Source organism: Osmerus eperlanus, chromosome 3 (genome assembly GCF_963692335.1).
Source record: "Osmerus eperlanus chromosome 3, fOsmEpe2.1, whole genome shotgun sequence".
Lineage (NCBI taxonomy): Eukaryota > Metazoa > Chordata > Actinopteri > Osmeriformes > Osmeridae > Osmerus > Osmerus eperlanus.
The window spans coordinates 14,058,140-14,078,077 of NC_085020.1; the positions used below are offsets into that span (position 1 = coordinate 14,058,140).

The 19,938-nt window shown below is 45.6% G+C and overlaps 1 protein-coding gene across 1 annotated transcript in view; it reads left to right on the plus strand.

Moving 5' to 3' along the window:
- The window catches only part of rsph1 (radial spoke head component 1), a 46,858-nt gene that overhangs the window by 18,569 nt on the left and 8,351 nt on the right, over positions 1-19,938 (plus strand). Inside the window, exons 3-5 of the mRNA XM_062457451.1 lie at positions 4,638-4,743; positions 4,882-4,972; positions 5,167-5,302. Of these exons, the coding sequence (XP_062313435.1) occupies positions 4,638-4,743; positions 4,882-4,972; positions 5,167-5,302 (333 nt within the window). The remainder of the gene's footprint in view (positions 1-4,637; positions 4,744-4,881; positions 4,973-5,166; positions 5,303-19,938) is intronic.

Sequence of the window (19,938 nt, forward strand, 5' to 3'; positions counted from 1 at the left end):
TTAAATCCAGTGTTGCGCCTGAACGCGTTCATTGAACAAAAGTTCATGAACTCGTTGATAATTTTGGTGAACGTGAACTGAACATACTGTATTACTGCCTGATGAACGATACTGTGAACGCGTTCATTCTGGTGTCTGTGAACTCTTTCACTCTTTTTAATTTCGTTGAATAAGGTGCCAGATTTCTAGAGACTTCCAGGCGAAAAACACACCGTTAACAGTCCTGCAATTGACTGTAGTCCAGTCAATTGCTGCATGTGCTTTCTTCTACTGTCTATGCCTGGCAAGCGTGAGAGCGCCGAGTTGCGTAGAGGCCGAGAGCGGACAGATACAGATTTCAATCTTTTTTGTTAAAAAAAGGGAGATTCCTCCCTTCAATGCATGTGAATGTAAATCCTGGTTGGATAAGGATTAAAAATGGGATATGATGAAAATTGGCATGTTGGTAAGGTTATTTAGCGGACCATTTCTCAATGGTTTTATTCTTTGATAAATGTTTGTTAATTACTTAATTTTCACTCAATTAAAATTACAAAGAGGGAAATTCGCAACTTTTTATCGCAACTTTCACTTGCTCCCGCAATTTCATCGCAACAAACACCTAAAAAACACTGCAACTTTCATTGCAACTTTTTGGAAAAGCTCCCGCAAAATCAGGAATTTTAGCCCGCAACTATCACAAAAAAGGCCTGCGAAATCCTGGGGGGACTGATTAAAAGGACAAATTGCTGAAGAAATGTGAGAATTTCCAAACAATTTAAACTTTTCTCTCATATTTGCAATAGGACTACTTATACCATGCCTGACAATAAGCCTACAAGTCAACTGGATTATCAGAATTGACCTATCGCGAAAGCCACGGCGCTATACTCCCAACTGTATCTAGCCCACATTGCTGCAGTCTCCTGGTCGTGTAGATTCACCCTCTACAACATCCGGAAGATCAGGAGATACCTGTCTGAGTATTCCACCCAGATGCTAGTCCAAGCACTTGTCTTCTCCAAGTTAGACTACTGCAACTCACTGCTCACCGGTCTCCCAGCATGCGCAACCCACCCTCTCCAGAGGATTCAGAACGCAGCAGCCCGTCTGGTCTTCAACCTACCCAGACGCTCCCATGTTACCCCGCTCCTCATCTCCCTTCACTGGCTACCCATCACGGCCCGTATCAGATTTAAGACCCTGGTACTGACCTTCTGAGCGGTGAACGGGACTGCACCCGACTACATCAAGTCTCTCCTCCAGCCTTACACCCCCACCCGCCACCTACGGTCTTCTTCTGACAACCGTCTGGTGGTCCCACCGCTCAAGAGCGCCCGGTCCCAACACAACCTTTTCTCCTGTCTGGCCCCCCAATGGTGGAATCAACTCCCCACGTCCATCAGAGACACTGACTGTCTCCCCACCTTCAAGAAAAGGCTTAAGACGCAGTTGTTCCGGGAGTACAACGGTACTTAGGAATGATTTGCTGGACCTGATGTTAGTTTCCTCCAGGATCACAATGACTAGTTGTAACTGATTTAAATTGTTGTACTCACTGTGAAATATTTTACTGTTGCTTGCTTTTATACAGGTATACTCTTGCACTTTTTGAGGTTCATGTTATTTAATTGTAACTTGTTTAACTACATGCTCTTAGGGTTCTTCCCTTTGGCACTTATTTTGTTTTTTCACAGTGTATGCTTCATGTTTTGGCTACCCGCAATGTTTGGGGCTATCTCGTTGTTATGATCAGTGACCTATGTACTTTTGTAAATCTCTCTCTTGGAAGTCGCTTTGGATAAAAGCGTCTGCTAAATGAATAAATGTAAATGTATGTATCTAGCTCTCGTAATAGGGTCTGTGCTGGAAACTTCACATTGCCTACTTTAATTCGGAACCATAGATTATAAACTTAAACATGACGCCATAACAACCAATTACGAATTTGTGACTGGCAAGGCGACGATGAAGTCCACTCTGAATTTTGATCAGCTCTTCCCTAGAACATGCCTGCTATACCCGCTGGACCAGTTGGTGACAATTAACTTCTCTCTTCGAATGTTAACTTTCCACTATCCCCTAAGCTTGTCTTCTGGCAGGCGATACCGAAGCATTCGGTTTCGCACACGCAGACGGGACAACAGTTTCTTTCCAAGGGCCATCAGGCATGGACATTGATATGGACACTGATACACTTCTCACTAGTCACTTTACACACTGTCACTTTCAGATACTGGTTGCACTATCAGCAATATTGCACTATTATACTTCACTTGTCTTAGGTTAGCATAGGTTTATAAGGTTAGTATAGGTTATTTCAGCTACTGGTTGCACTATCAGCAATATTGAACAATTGTACTTCACTTGTCTTAGGTTAGTATAGGTTTATAAGGTTAGTATAGGTTATTATGTGTATTATGTGTATTTAGAGGTTTAGTATACTGTATTAAATATTGGATATTATTTGTATATTAGGAGGTTTACTATAGTTTAGCTTATCATAGATGTAATCTATGTTCTGTGTACTTATATATTATGTTATGCCAGGTTGCTTTGCGTTTTCATGTCCTAAGAATTTCAGTGCCCAGTCTGACCCTGTGTTGTTCTGTGCATCTGACAATAAAAGACTTTAACTTGAACGAGCTGAGCATCAATTGAAAAGGAGTGAAAGTTTACGGAGAGGAATTTAGCTGATGAAGAGAAAAAAGTGACTGAGCTAAACTCGGTGAAGCTTACCGCCCTCCTCCACTCAAACTCAATGCTTTCTTTTATAAATAATATATAATATTTAGTCATTTAGCAGACGCTCTTATCCAGAGCGATATAAGAGAAAGTAAACTTCATCCACAGACACGTGTTTGGATAAAAGCTTCATTTACATTTAGTCATTTAGCAGACGCTCTTATCCAGAGCGACTTACAGTAAGTACAGGGACATTCCCCCCGAGGCAAGTAGGGTGAAGTGCCTTGCCCAAGGACACAACGTCATTTGGCACGGCCGGGAATCGAACTGGCAACCTTCAGATTACTAGCCCGACACCTCACCGCTCAGCCACCTGACTCCCGTTCCTTCACAATCCTTAAATGATCATTTGCTGCTAGTTTTGCTCTCTTCACTTTCAACTCAGTCGAGTTGACTGAACTGCACTAAAATAGCTCTCGTAAACCAAAATGATATGGATATAGCGGGCCTAAAACCGGCTTAAGACAGGAACAATATTATATATGTCAGTGTGATACAGAAAATCCAAGACTATTTTACTGCACTGCTGTAACAAGAACAGTCTCTAAGAGGGAGCGCAGAGGGGTTGTTTAATCACAGGGCAGTCAAGGTACAAGCAGCTTGGTAACAGGATCCGTACAAGTGGGACTCCAAAAGATTACGATAGCAGAGTTTGGAAAAAAGATGAAATACTGGCTAGCTAGCTAAGAAAAATATTATATTTAAAGTGGATGGTTTATTTCAGTAGGTATAGCTGGAAGGTTATTAGCAACAAAATTTATGCTGTGCAGACTACACAAAGTCACAACGGTTTAGCCAAAAAGAAAACAGGGATTTGATTTTCATTGCTTTAGGCGTCATCACTTTATCACTTGCTGGACAACCTTTCAATTGACAATTTACAAATACGCTTTTGGGTACCCTATAGCATACTGTTATTGAGAAGCACATTTCCTTTTACATCCAATATGGCCAGGTTAGCAGTGCTGACTTCTGGAATAACTGCTACTTTAAAAGGGTTTTCTTTATAGACGAAATGCTAGCTAGCTAACAGAACAATGATATGAGTGACTTTTGTTAACCCTCGAAGGTTCACAACAAAATATCGTTGTGCTGCGACAACTTTACCCAATACAAAAACAAATAAAAAGCATTTTCTTTTAACCTTCGCGCTGTGGGGGGTGTGAGACAGTCCGACGGTTAAAAGAAAATGCTACACTTTATTTTTGTATGAGGTAAAGTTGTCGCAACACGTGGGGGGGTCACAATGACCCAAAGATAACACAAGGGTTAAATACATGTATGGGTTTACTGATGTCAGTCCTGCATGCACTTTGCAAATCTGCACAAACTTTTAACACCAAATCAACTACAAAACTTTATCACCAGCCGCATCACAAACATGGGCACTATAACTACAACTTCAGCCTCCTTGGTCGGCAGAACTCTACATGCAAGCGCTGTATTATGGACTGGCTCAACCATTGTGTATGTAATGACTTCTGTTATAAACTAAATGTCTAGATGTTTGTGGTGTTAAGTCAATTCCTAGGCACTATTCCTATCATGTTAGCCTCCTTGGTCAGTTTCTCAAGGCGTGGATATAGCGATCCACAAACAGGCATACGACAGGAATAATCTTCGTACAAATTTAGTCTCCTTGGTCAATTGTCGTGTCTTATTTATGCGAATGCGACACAGAAAATACAAGACTATTTACAGCATTGCATAGCACAAAGGGAAAAAAATCTAATAATTCCTTACATTGCCAAGTTAAATAGATGACACCTTCCAGAACCTCTGATTGGAGGTGTGCTTTCATTAGCGCACGTTCACATTTTATTTGCGAATCAATTCATTGCAGTTTTTTTTTATTTTTTATGCCAGAAACGGATGCAAGCTCAAATTTTGACATATTCTATTTTGTGTGCCAGGGGACATACCGTTTCAAGAATGGGGCCAGATACATTGGAGAATATTACATGAATCTGAAACATGGCCAGGGTATCTTCTACTACCCAGATGGATCAAAATACGAAGGTTGCTATAAGGCTGAGAGCTTAGGCTTGGATTTGTGACAGATTGAACAAATTGATGTGTCACACCTTCATAAACATTCATACAGTGTATCAGCCTATGTGTGTCTGACACAACCTCCTTTTTTTCTTTTTTTTTTAGGAACCTGGGTTGAAGATCAGCGCCAGGGTCACGGAATATACACCTACCCCAATGAGGACACATACGATGGAGAGTGGTTGTGCCATCAAAGGTAATTAAGTTGATACTACTGCCTTACTATGATTTTAATCTGTAAGCCTGACTCTTAAAGTTACTGCTGCCACTGCTGCTGCCTCCAGGTGTAGGACACTCTTTAAGGGACCTCTAAACAACATTAACCACTGGGGAAAATTGTAAGGGGGCCCGCTGTTACACATCCCTCTCTCCTTTCTCTCGTTATGGTAGGCATGGGCAGGGTACGTACAGCTACCACGTCACCGGCTCCAGGTACATAGGGACGTGGGTGAATGGTAAGATGGAGTTGGCGGGAGAGTTCATTCATCTGAACCACAGATACCAGGGAAACTTCCTTAACAACAATGTAAGTCAGCCTTGCAGGTTGAAAACTCTTTCAATGTTAACTGGTCCAAAACAATTATTGGCTGTTCTTATTAATACTAGAAGCGCCAAGCCAGTTTTCTTTACTACAGTTAGGTCCATAAATATTTGGACATTGACACAATTTTCATCATTTTGGCTCTGTATACCACCAAAATGGATTTGAAATGAAACAATCAAGATGTGCTTTAAGTGTAGACTTTCAGCTTTAATTTCAGGGTATTTACATCCAAATCAGGTGAACTGTGTAGGAATTACAATACATTTTATATGTGGCACCCCCCTTTTTAAGGGACCAAAAGTAATTGGACAATTGGCTGCTCAGCTGTTCCATGGCCAGGTGTATGTTATTCCCTCATGGGAGTTCGTTATTTCATTGACAAGGAGCAGATAAAAGGTCTAGAGTTCATTTCAAGTATGGTATTTGTGTTTGGAATCTGTTGCTGTCAACTCTCAATATGAAGTCCAAAGAGCTATCACCATCAGTGAAGCAAGCCATCGTTAGGCTGAAAAATCAAAACAAACCTATCAGAGAGATAGCAAAAACATTAGGTGTGGCTCAATAAACTGTTTGGTACATTCTTAAAAAGAAAGAACGCACTGGTGATCTCAGCAACACCAAAAGACCCGGAAGACCACGGAAAACAACTGTGGTGGATGACAGAAGAATTCTTTCCCTGGTGAGGAAAAACCCCTTCACAACAGTTGGCCAGATCAAGAACACTCTCCAGGAGGTAGGCGTATCTGTGTCAAAGTCAAAAATTAAGAGAAGACTTCACCAGAGTAAATACAGAGGGTTCACCACAAGATGTAAACCATTGGTGAGTCTCAAAAACAGGAAGACCAGATTAGAGTTTGCCAAAAAACATCTAAAAGAGCCTGTACAGTTCTGGAACAACATCCTATGGACAGATGAGACCAAGATCAACTTGTACCAGAATGATGGGAAGAGAAGAGTATGGAGAAGGGAAGGAACTGCTCATGATCCAAAGCATACCACCTCATCAGTGAAGCATGGTGGAGGTAGTGTTATGGCGTGGGCATGTATGGCTGCCAATGGAACTGGTTCCCTTGTATTTATCGATGATGTGACTGCTGACAAAAGCAGTAGGATGAATTCTGAAGTGTTTCTGGCAATATTATCTGCTCAGATTCAGCCAAATGCTTCAGAACTCATAGGACGGCGCTTCACAGTGCAGATGGACAATGACCCGAAGCATACTGCGAAAGCAACCAAAGAGTTTTTTAAGGCAAAGAAGTGGAATGTTCTGCAATGGCCAAGTCAATCACCTGACCTAAATCCAATTGAGCATGCATTTCACTTGCTAAAGACAAAACTGAAGGGAAAATGCCCCAAGAACAAGCAGGAACTGAAGACAGTTGCAGTAGTGGCCTGGCAGAGCATCACCAGGGACGAAACCCAGCATCTGGTGATGTCTATGGGTTCCAGACTTCAGGCTGTCATTGACTGCAAAGGATTTGCAACCAAGTATTAAAAGTGACAATTAGATTTATGATTATGTTAGTTTGTCCAATTATTTTTGGTCCCTTAAAAAGGGGGGGGCCACATATAAAATGTGTTGTAATTCCTACACCGTTCACCTGATTTGGATGTAAATACCCTGAAATTAAAGCTGAAAGTCTGCACTTAAAGCACATCTTGATTGTTTCATTTCAAATCCATTGTGGTGGTATACAGAGCCAAAATGATGAAAATTGTGTCAATGTCCAAATATTTTTGGACCTAACTGTACATGACCTCTGGGTCATCAGACAGGGACGTTGTTACTGACAGATAATGGTCGCTAGATGGCGCTTCTTGCATGGAGAAAGGTCGGAAAATGAACATGCCTTTGTCAATCTGTCATTTATTTCCGTATTGTTAGTCGTTGATTATGTCATTATAGCGTTTGTTGTCTAGCCCTTCAATCATTCAACAAAATGAAATGTATTGGCGAAAGGATGTCAAACATGTTGCAGGTTAGACTGCGGTTGGTCTATAGTTGCCCGATATTATCAACATTTTATAGTCAGCTATAAAACAAGATTGCGTTGTTTACATTTACATTTAGTCATTTAGCAGACGCTCTTATCCAAGCGACTTACAGTAAGTACAGGGACATTCTCCCGAGGCAAGTAGGGTGAAGTGCCTTGCCCAAGGACACAACATTAATTGACACGACCGGGAATCGAACTGTCAACCTTCAGATTACCAGCCCGATTCCCTAACCGACCTCACCAACCGCTCACCCACCTCCCTAACCGCTCACCCACCTGACTGTTGTCCCCAGTCAAAAGTATAAACACACAGGGACATCATAAACATTCAATTGTCCAATTAGATCCAGTTATCCTGGCAAAACAAGTATCCTAATGTTCTTCATTTATTGTCAGGACACAATCCAATTGCAAAAATGAGAGCCATGTGTAATTTGTTTGTAATGATGTTTAGCCTAATTCAACGACTTTCGGAATGACAAGACAGGCAGTGTAGACTTTTATAGGCAGTGGATAATATCATACTGGGCCCCGTTGAAGCTAAGTTAATCAATTGTCCCTTTAGCCCGTTAACATTAGCGAGATGAGTGAGAACAGCAAATATCGGTTCGTCAACGGCTGATCCGCATCCAAATCATGTGGTTAATTTCAATCAGGCTAAACTTATCAGGGAAATTGCACGTGCACGTCCTACTTCAAAAGGCAGGAAAGGTCGATAACCAAAACCGTGATTTTCTAACGGTATGATGGCAGAAAAGACGAAAGAGAGAGCGGTGATAGGCTATCTCGCCATCCGAGCAAACTATTATAATGAGTCTCTACGAAGACAAGAAGCATATTGTAGCGACCCACGGATTGGTCGCTGTTAACTCGCGCTGTTGGCGCAAAGGATTGTGGGTGGCGCAATTCACATACTTAATACTTACTCATGTTTAATTAATGTTGCATGCATGTTTGAGTTGAGTGTTGTTGTTCTGTCGATTAGGTTTGTCAGTGATGATGTATCGATGTTAGTAACTATAAGTTGTCGTTGTTGCCATAACTGTGAATTGTATGTGAGTTAATGACTTGTTGTTGGCATTCACATGTGATTGGAGGTGTAGTAATAAAACCTGTAGTCGAGCGGTGTATGGGACACAGGATAAAAAGGTCTTCTTCTCGGCGTCACATCATTGAGCATCCACTCCATTATAGCCCTCTAGCGCCATCGTTACATTGGTGTCAGAAGTGGGATGGCGCGACCACGCAGGATGGAGGAAGAAATCGCAGATCTGGAAGAGACCATTGAGAGGACTCGGCTACACCTGGAAAAACGGAGGCTGAAGATGGAGCGTTCCAGTGCAAGAACGTCATCCCACGCTGATGGGTCCAGTGTGCCACGGCCTCGTCGCCCCCTAGAGGCCGGGAGTGGAACCACAGAACACACAGCCATAGCTGTGAACATCCAACCTGACCTACCTGGGGCGTCTCCACAGGTGGATGTTGGGGCCAACCTGCCCCGTTCCACTGCCATTCCCAGAACACCAGCGAAGGTGCCCAAGTTCAATGGAGAGACTCTCCTGGAGCCATATCTTGCCCAGTTCCAGTTGGCAGTGTGGCACGGTGGTTGGAGCAGCGAAGAAGCCGCCACTCATCTGGCCCTGGCGCTGGAGGGAAATGCGCTGCAGGTGCTCCTGGATCTGACCCCTGGGGAACAGCGGAACCTGGAGACCTTGACCAGGGCCTTGGAGAGGCGGTTTGGGCAGCAACCATTCCCTGACCAGAGTAGGGACAGGCTAGCCAGCTGTCGCCGCCAGGAGGGAGGGAGTTTGGGCGCTTTCGCCGCGGATATCCAGCTCTACGCCCGCCATGGCTATCCAACGTTCGACGCCGCTGCACGAGGGGAGCTGGCTCTCCATGCATTCCTCAAGGGGCTTATGCCAGAGCAGCTACGCCAGCATGTGCGTCTCACCATGCCCAGAACCCCGGAGGGGGCTCTTCAAGAAGCGGTACGGGCGGAGGCGGTGCTCTGCACTCAGGCTGCCCCACGGCTGACCCTTCCACACGTCCGGGCCATCGACTGTGAGGGTGAGGAGGCCGAGCCAGTTTGTCAGGTGCAGTTTCAGCGGCGGCCAACCTCAGCTGGGAACCGTCAACCTCGATCCACTCTTCGGTGCTATCGTTGTGACGAACCTGGTCACATTGCTCGTGACTGCCCAGCACGAGCACCAGTCGCCAGAGCACCACAGCAGACGGGAAACGACGGGGGGGTGACGCAGTGAGGGGCCCGCCACTCCAGTTGTTGACCCCTCCCTTGAGCCAAGAACTGTTGATTGGTCGTGTAGGCCACACTAGGGGACTGTATTTGTACTGCTGGCTTGATGGCCAACCCTGCAAAGCTCTAGTAGACACGGGGTCTACCGTCTCACTGGTGCGTCCTGGCGTCCTTCCAGGAACGTTGGGGACGCTCTCCGGAGCATGGGCAAAGTCAGACACGAACCTGGTGACAGTGACAGGGGAGAAGGCTGCTACAAAGGGGAAGAAGCATCTGCGGATCCAGGCTGGGAACCAGGAGGCGGAGCACGAGTTCTGGCTCGCCAATATCCAGGACTCATGCATTATCGGCCTGGACCTGCTGTCCCATTGGGGTACCTATGTTGATGTCCCGGGGTCAGCCATCACCCTTGGTGGGGAGACGGTGGCGCTCCAGGCCGGCCAGGACAAGAACACGAAGGCCAGAGACCGGCAAGCCAGCCGCCAAACAACCGCCACCAGCGACTCCATGCCGGGTCAGCCCACCAACCATACATCGGCGGAGACGTCTGAGGCGGTGAGGGAACTCTGCCGACGCAGCAGTGATGGACTTGACCAACAGCAGTGCGGCCAGTTGAGGCACCTCTTAGAGGACTATGCAGATATCTTTGCAGCAAACGATGAGGACTGTAGGCAGACGGGTTTGGTTCAGCATGCCATCGACACCGGTACCGCTCAACCCATCCGCCTGCGGCCTCACCGCCTGGCCCTCGGCAAGCGACAGGTGGCAGAAGACAAAGTTAGGGAGATGGCTGCTGCTGGGGTAATTGAGCCCTCTGACAGTCCGTGGGCCGCACCAGCTGTCCTGGTCCGAAAAAAAAACGACAGCTGGCGGTTCTGCGTAGACTATCGACGTCTCAACGCGGTGACCAAGAAGGACTCTTACCCACTCCTTCGCATAGATGACGCCCTCGACCATATCACAGGCTCCAGCTGGTTCAGTTCCCTTGATCTGCGTAGTGGCTACTGGCAGGTGGAGTTGGCCCCCGTCGCACGACCAAAGACCGCCTTTACCATTGGACAGGGACTGTGGCAGTTTCGGGTTATGCCGTTTGGACTTTGTAACGCACCAGCGACGTTCGAACGGCTGATGGAGAGGGTGCTGGCTGAAATACCACGGAGTCGTTGTGTGGTGTACCTGGATGACCTGCTGGTGCATGCCAGCGACTTTGACCGAGCCCTGGGTAACCTGCAGGAGGTCTTTGGAGCCATTCGTCAGGCTGGGTTGCGCTTGAACCCTGCCAAGTGTCGCCTGCTGACAAGAGAAACACAGTTCTTGGGCCATGTGGTCAGCGCGCACGGGGTAGCTACCGACCCCGCCAAGGTGGCCGCGGCCCAGAATTGGCCCCCCCCTGCCAACGTCAATGAACTGCGGAGCTTCTTGGGCCTGGCGTCCTATTACCGGCGTTTCGTCCGGGGCTTCGCCACAATCGCCAAACCCCTCCATCGGTTGACTGACAAGGGACAGCCTTTTGACTGGGACGACGTGTGTGCCGGAGCCTTCACCCAGCTCAAAACTGACCTTACCGAGGCTCCCACTTTGGCCTACCCGGATGCGGAACAGCCCTTCATCGTGGACACTGATGCCAGCAACGTAGGGGTTGGCGCCGTACTGTCCCAGAGTGTTGGAGGCGTGGAGCGCGCAGTAGCCTACTTTAGCCGCACTCTGAACCGAGCTGAAAGGAACTACTGTGTGACCCGGCGTGAGCTGTTGGCAGTGGTCCTGGCACTGCGACAGTTCCGGCCGTACCTGCATGGCAGCCATTTTCTTGTGCGCACCGATCATGCTTCCCTTACCTGGCTGTTGAACTTTAAGAACCCTGAGGGCCAGGTGGCTCGCTGGCTGGAGGCCCTACAGGAGTATGACTTCGAGATCCAGCATCGAGCAGGGCGGTTGCATGCTAATGCTGATGCCCTCTCCCGCCGGCCGTGTGCAGTATTGGAATGTCGATATTGCCAACGACAGGAGGAGCGGGACCAACCACTGACGGTGGCAGCCATTCAGACCGCTGACTGCGAGGGGAGTTCCCCATGGACCTCCGCTCAGCTGCAACAATGCCAGGAGGCCGACGCAACCTTGGCGGTGGTAATCAACTGGCTAGCAAGGGGGCGGCGTCCCGAATGGACAGAAGTATCTGCCCACGGACCGGAGGTTAAGGCTTACCAATCACAGTGGGGCAACTTGGAGCTCCACGACGGGCTGGTGCACCGGAGGTGGCAAGCTCCTGGCCGGGGAAGCGACCTCCTACAGCTGCTGGTACCCCGTGAACTCCGCCAACAGGTCCTTCAGACCGTCCATGGCTCGGTGGGGGCGGGGCACTACGGCATCGCCAAGACCCTCCGCCGCCTCAGGGGCCGATTCTATTGGCCAGGGTGTCGACGGGACGTGGAGCTGTACGTGCACTGCTGTGACCTTTGCACTGCTAAAAAAGGGCCAACGCAGCGCTCCCATGCCCCATTGCAGCAGTACCTGGTGGGGGCTCCGATGGAGCGAGTAGCGGTGGACATACTTGGGCCCTTTCCAGTGACTGATTCCGGCAACCGCTACGTCCTTGTGGCCATGGATTATTTCACCAAATGGCTGGAGGCATACGCGGTGCCGGATCAGAGTGCCATCACAACTACGGAAAGGTTGGTAGAGGAAATGTTTGCCCGCTTCGGGGTCCCTGCGGAACTCCATAGTGACCAGGGGCGGAACTTCGAGTCCCAGGTCTTTAGCGAGGTCTGCTGACGGCTGGGAGTATCCAAGACGAGGACGACGCCTCTCCACCCTCAGAGCGACGGGCTGGTGGAGCGGTTCAACCGCACCTTGGCTACCCAGCTCGCCATCCTGACCAGCCAACATCAGCGGGACTGGGATCGCCACCTGCCCCTGGTCCTGTGGTCGTACCGGACGGCCGTCCAAGAGTCCAGCCAGTGCACACCAGCTGCCCTCATGTTTGGGCGGGAATTACGGACACCGGTGGACTTGGTTTTCGGGACCCCGCCCGAGCCGGAGATTGCTGGAGGAAAGGAGATGGATTACTACCGGAGGTTGATAGATCGCCTCCAAGTAGTCCATGAGTACGCTCGTCAGGCCCAGGCTAACTCTGGGGTGCGGCAGAAAAGAGCCTACGACACCCGGTGTCGGAAGCTGACCTTCAAGCCTAGTGACAAGGTCTGGGTGTATTGCCCTACCCGTAAGAAGGGGGTGTCACCCAAGCTATGCAGTCACTGGCAGGGGCCCGGTGAGGTTATGGAGCGGGTTTCTGAGGTGGTGTATCGGGTGCGCATGCCTGGTCGGGGGCGTGTGGTGGTGCTGCACCAGGACAGACTATCACCATATCGCCCACTTGCTCCAGAGACGGGTGGAGCAGAGAACGACACCAGCGGCACCACTCACACTGGACAATGTGACCCCCCCCCTATCGCGCCTTCTACCAGTCCCAGGAGGCCAACTCGGCGGCGGCTACGGCCAGGACACTTGAGAGACTACCTGTTGGTTGATGGGGTTGTCGGGGACGACTGACCCATCAGGTGGGGGCTATGTAGCGACCCACGGATTGGTCGCTGTTAACTCGCGCTGTTGGCGCAAAGGATTGTGGGTGGCGCAATTCACATACTTGTTTCATGTTTAATTAATGTTGCATGCATGTTTGAGTTGAGTGTTGTTGTTCTGTCGATTAGGTTTGTCAGTGATGATGTATCGATGTTAGTAACTATAAGTTGTCGTTGTTGCCATAACTGTGAATTGTATGTGAGTTAATGACTTGTTGTTGGCATTCACATGTGATTGGAGGTGTAGTAATAAAACCTGTAGTCGAGCGGTGTATGGGACACAGGATAAAAAGGTCTTCTTCTCTGCGTCACATCATTGAGCATCCACTCCATTATAGCCCTCTAGCGCCATCGTTACAATATTATCATGGCTAAGTCAAACACCGATGCCAGAGCAAGACAAGCAGCTTGGCAAAAAATTGCCGATAAGCTAAATGCGAAAGTTTTGGGGAAATGTATAAGCTCATCTTAAGTGCCTCATTACCCCAATCAATCAGATCACATTTCTTTAAATGTGCCTGCTGGCAGTAGGCTTAATGGAAATTAATAATCGAATGAGATCTTGCTAGCGAAAATAATGATCTCAACTCTTTCAGAATAAGTAGGCTAGATAAAAACAAGGCCAAAGAGTATCTAATTGATACAAATTCATAGACACTTATGAGGATATATGTAGGCTACTGCGCTTATATATATATATATGTGTATGTGTATATATGCATATACACATATATATATATACATATATGTGTATATGCATGTAGGCCTATGTGTAAATCCCTCTTTGATTTCATTGACTGGGACATGGCCAGGGAATATGATGAATTGATTCATCAGCTGGTTAAGCGCCAAGTACACTTTTCTTACAGCAACGCATGCTGCGGCTTTGCCAATGTTTTCTGCATCGCCTATACTGTATAAAAATGTAGCCTATACCTGACGCAAAAAACCTGAAGGCTATGCAGTCTGAAGCACAGTTAAAGTTTATTGTCAATTTCTTCACATGTCAAGACATAAAAAGGAATCGATATGACGTTTCCCACTCTCCCACAGTGAAACATATAAAAAGCACAGGCACAACAGATAAGACAAGACATTTCGTAAAACATAGCGTTACAAATTCACATACAGCAGCATAAGCTCATAATAAAGCATAAAGCTTGCTGCGGCGTGTGATATTTGCAATGTACGGCCCGAGAAGGTCTTTCAAATAAATGAGTCCATGTCGGCTGAATCGATATCGCTCAAACAAGAACTCATCCTTGTGAAATAAAGGATCTTGGCAATCGCGAAGAACTCTATTGGTATGGAAAGCTAATCGAACTAAAATATAGCTCCTTGGTCAACTGGGTCTCTCAAAAAGGGAGCTGCCATGTTATTTTCCGGGGGTGTGGCAAGCTTATCCAGCTACACTTACGTTAGCCTGCTCTGGAGCAGGTTAGTGCTAATTGATATGTTACTATGGTGATTTATCGAAAGTTGCTTCCACGAACCAAAAAGAGGGGCGTTTTTTATCTTAGCCTGAAAATTAGCTCGCTAAACCGCTTAGCGAGCTACGACGAATACCCCCCTGGTTGAGAATGTGTATTTTGGTTTTATGTAGGCTGTTACTGTAAGATTGGGACTCCAGTTTCAAGTGTGGATGGCGGGTTACGCAAGGGCAGTAGCGCATGTAAAACGAAAGTTGCATTTGCAAGTAGGCAGCCTATCTACTACAACTAGCCTGACAGATCATTTAGATTAGCTTATGTTTTGTTCCCTTTACATTTACGGACTAAATAGAATAAGGCGAATTGTGCACAGGCTTTCAGATTTTTTTTTAGCTGGTAAACCATGAATGAATCTTTCAAGCTGTTTGAAAGGCGCGTTATCCCATCCCCCCTTCTAATGATCAATTGCGTAGTGAATCAATGGATTGGTCTCAACAGTTCCTTTAAACGTTGTCTAGCTTAAATCCAGTTACCCAACATTCCAAGCATTCCAATCTGATAAGCCTACTTACAGCTCTAGTATACATTTCATTTAGCCTAGCTAAATTGTTATGTTCACCCACTCTGTACAAAATATGGGCATTCATTGCAGCCAGATGTAGGAGGTTGTAAAATGCTCATTTACTCATTTATACCTCTCAATATTTCAGAAATGTTATTGTAAGCTATTTTATTGAGTGGGCTGTTATAATGTTAGGCAGGAATTCGAAAAGGGGGACTTTGTGAAGTAGGAAGTTGGGTGCAAAGAGAGTGGAAACGGCCGAATCGAGGAGTTATGGAGCCCTGTCTGTCTGTGTCTCTAATTAATAAATTATAAGCCTTCAAGAACAATCGGTTACACTATTAAGAATCCAATGATCATAACAGCCCCTGCATTGCTGTCATATCCTTTTATTAGGCCTACTTTATTGGGGTGTGCACAAAGCATTGTTCTCTCTCATATATTGGGTGTGCTTGAGCACACCCAATATCCCCAATATACCCAACGTCTCACATATATATTTGTATTTATTATTATTTATTTATTTTCCCACACATAAGGATCCCTCAATATTTGAAGTACATAGACAACGCTGTCAAAATGTTCGTCTTGTTAGCGATTGCATTGCTTGTATTTTTATTTACGTTCTGTAGCACGGTTTAGGAGCTTACAACGTTTTTGTGGCAAAAAGTGCATTGTGTGGCAAAAGGGAACTCAGTGCTAACCTAACATCACAACGTCAGCACACGTGAGCAAAGATGCATAGATACGACGTGCTAATAAGACTGTTGCTCAGCAAGTACTACTTGAAGTAGGCTATCGTGCCGTGGTGCGAGTATCATACATTTAAGCAATTCAAGACTTGCATAGTAAGTAATGTCACATTAAATAATGTATTTAAACTCAAGCTTGTGTGGTGTGTCGCTGTCTTCAATGCCACAGCCTAAACTTTATGTCAAAAGAAACGTTTTTCATTTCCGGCGCATTCAAACAATCCTCTCAGTGAAGTTTGGCGAGCAACAGCAGCCAGGCTAGCTTGCTCGTAGCACAATTTACCGGGGTCAGCTTCTCCACGCAGGGCTCTAGACTGAGACCAAATGGTTGCAAACTTCTTTTGATTTAGCCATTTCCCCCTAAGTAAATGTCAAGCTTATTTACGTTTTTGGGGGCATATTTTCAGTTAGATGATACTGTTTGAATCGTGATTCCATCTGAAATACTGCCGGTGACAACGTTGTTAGAATAGCTTGTTGGTGTTCAGCTTGTTTCAAAGGGGGTTCTTAATGAATGAATGCAATATGAGTAGGCTAAATGCTTGAAAATATCACTAGAAGGGAAAAACTTAAAGTGACGTTTAAAGGCTGAATTATACTACTTCGTTACGGACAGACATACGGACGGAGTCGGACGGATTAGTTGAATTTATAGTACTCCGAAGGCTGTGGGTGCTGAAAACAATTCACCGCCAGAAGAGTAGGTGGCGCTGCACTGCGATGCTAGCTAGGTTATCGAAAAGTCGGAGCAAATTTACAAATTAGCCGTTTCATCAATAAAATAAGCACATTTTCAGCAACTACACTGCCCATTTCTCATCACATTTTAATTCAGATGCTGATTTACATGTACTGTTTTTAGCTGAAATATGAATTGTAAAAACTTACAGCAATGGCGGTCAAAGGATTCTGTTCGTCTTGTTGGTCACGGCAACCCCGCCCCCGACGCAAGTGGTTCTTAATACGGTCCAATCACAGCCAAGGGGTATCCGTAAAATGAGGAAGACGAACAGACGGATAGCAGAGAATGTCTAATATAGGGAGAACTGCCACCCACGGGAAACTTCCGGGTTCTGAACTGGTTGCAGTTCCATGTGAGGGCGCTAACGAGCGAGTGCAGAATGAATGGAGGTCTATGGAGCTATACCCCTCAAAATCCACTTTTCTCTGGATATAATTTTTTGTTTAGTAATTTGAATTCTGAATTCGAAAGGGGAGGCAAAAAAAATACACACTGCTGGCTGCATTACGGCAAGCTCTGGTCACTTCCTTTTTTCTCTTAAGGCATCGACAACACAGCTGACAGGTTAGGCTCTCCCTGTCAATACACATGCTAGAAAGAGTTTTGGCTTGCTAATGTTGTTGCTAATGTTGCTAATGCTCTGACATTCTGATTCCGCTTCGGATGCCATCAAGCGGGAGCTCTGGTCGTAGTCAGTCCTTCACTAACCAATCAGCATTCATTAGCAGAATGCTAGTGTGTTATGGGCAACAACGATTCACCCTGTAAGAAATCAAAAGGACATAAGTACTCGTTCATTCAACTTTCGACCTATAATCCATGTTGAACATGCAAAAACTACAATCAAATCGGAGATTTCTCAACGACAATCAGGCGAAAGAGACAAATTTAGCCGTTTAGCGCCATAGACTCCCATTCAACATGCACTCGCTCGCGATCACCCCCAGTGGAACTCTGGTGGAACTGCAACCAAATTCGGTACAATGGGGCTTAATAGGGAGTGGCAAGGCTCTCCTTAAACAGGCTCTGCGGATAGTCAGGAAAATCAGGAGGTGCACATAGAGCTCTCCGATGGGCTCGGAGAGGGCAGAGCCATAGAAAAAGAGAGTTGCGACACGCTTTGATCTCTCCGACACGTGATCATGTGGTTCAAGTAGCTCGCTGTAGTTCCAAAAAACCCCACTGCTGTCAACCTGTTTGAATGGTTTTCAATGAAGCTGGCCAACGGAAGTCGCTTTCACAGGCAAATGACGAATGAAACAGGCTTGGTTAAAGACATCCGATATTCTGGCTATTCAGCAGACTCGTATCTACAAAAGGCAGTCCTCCCTGACGTTTTTGGTGTAGAATGGAGTGAAGTACAACATTGTGAACACTCACTGCCAGTGAAACACAGGAAAAAAGCTAGAGCTTTTTTGTCACGTGGTTCCGGTAGCTCGCTGTAGTTAAAAAAAACCTACTGCTGTCAACCTGTTTGAATGGTTTTCTGCGGGACAGACAGCACCACCATCTCGATTCACAGACATTTTCGGTATATTAACACATAATGTCAATTGGTTACTGGTGTGTTGTATCATGTATGTCTGATACTTTCTTAACATTTATGTATTACATTAATTTATACATAACACAATATTGTGAAGCAGAGCTAGAAATGGCTATGCTAGCTACCGATACTGTACCAACTGTACCATACTGTACATACCAAACAGTAGCCTAATGAGGACTATATTGTTCCACTTAACGTTTAACCTTCGACTGTTGAAGTAAATGGGACTTGTTAAACGTTTTTTTATTCATCAGCCCACTTAAAATTTACCACATTAACAACACTTATATTTGTAGTACTTGATGCAAGTTGAATCTAACCTTTATCACCAGCAACTGCTCAATTTGAGACAAGAAAGGAGTTTGGTAAATAGAACAGAATATAGAAATTCGGAGACACTGAAAATGAATGGGGTTCAACGGTGGAAAATACAATGTTTGGAACTATAGGTCGCGTGAGACACGCTTTATTTCCGCATTCCTCGATAATAATGGGAGTCTATGGAAGTGTCGCAACGATCTTTTTCTATGGCTCTGGGAGAGGGCATTCCACATCGGAGAGGGCGTTCCCTGTCTCCGTCTCCGTGAAAACAGAGTAGTATATTTCGGCCTTCAGTCATAGAGGTTAGGACCATTTTTACACCAGATTGCCCAATATCTTCCTTTTCAACTGAGGCTGCTATAGCTTGTCACTATTTCCTCTTGCAGCAGAAATGAGAACACAACCGTTTCATTCTACACTTCACTTTTTGTATTTTGAATTGTAAATGAGCAGCAACAAATGTATGCTTTTAAATCTATGCAATCTTCATAAATAATAAGTAGGAATTTTTATATCAAATATACAGAAATATCAGTTAAATTAGAGTTAATAAACGGACCCATCTGCAACCGACGCAAGCAAGCACACCCTACAATTTCCCCAGAAATTGTACCCTGTCTAGTTAATGAATGGTTTAGCCTACCATTTGCAAAATAGTTGCAAACTATCAAAGTCATATAATATTATTAGTTTCACTCATTTGTGAATATGCAAACTGCATTCATTAGTTACGTTTATCTGCTTTCCAAAACATATTTGCATTTTACAATTCAGGGCTCAAAATGTTTTGGCACTGTTCCCACCGGGCCAGTGGGTTTGAAACTTACTGGCCCCAAGACAATTTTTACTGGCCCCCCCTCCAAAAGTTGTAATGTATCATTGTTACAACAAAACCAAAGACTTATAAGTTGTGTTATTCTGTTAACATGTTTAACCATTTATTAAACACATCCTGGATATAAAAAGAACAAAAATGAAATCACATTTCTAGTGATAAAAAATAAAAAGGTAATAGTCAGCAAAACAATTGACTTTTAACCTCAAACATGACGTGCTCTCTTCCCTGCTGACAGCCATCTCTGCACAACTCTGTCTGGCTGAAACCTCTGGTCCCTCAATGCTAATATATAAAAGCTTCCATAGCATTTCATCAGTATGGTACTAAGTACCCAAGTCAACACCATTCTTCTGCTGCAGTTTATAGCCTGGGGGAACGAGGCGAACGACTGGCCCGTCTTAATTACGTGATATGCCGTTGTTATAAGTCGTGCAATAACACGATGGGAATCTACATTTAAATTCCTGACCAGCATGGTCAACGGCTTGGAAGATGGATTGTCAAATCGTTAAACAGCGGCTCGCTTTTTTCCTAGCTCCAAGACTCGTGCACGCTTAAAACTAGCTGTACACGTCATACTTTGCGACAACCAGTCGCG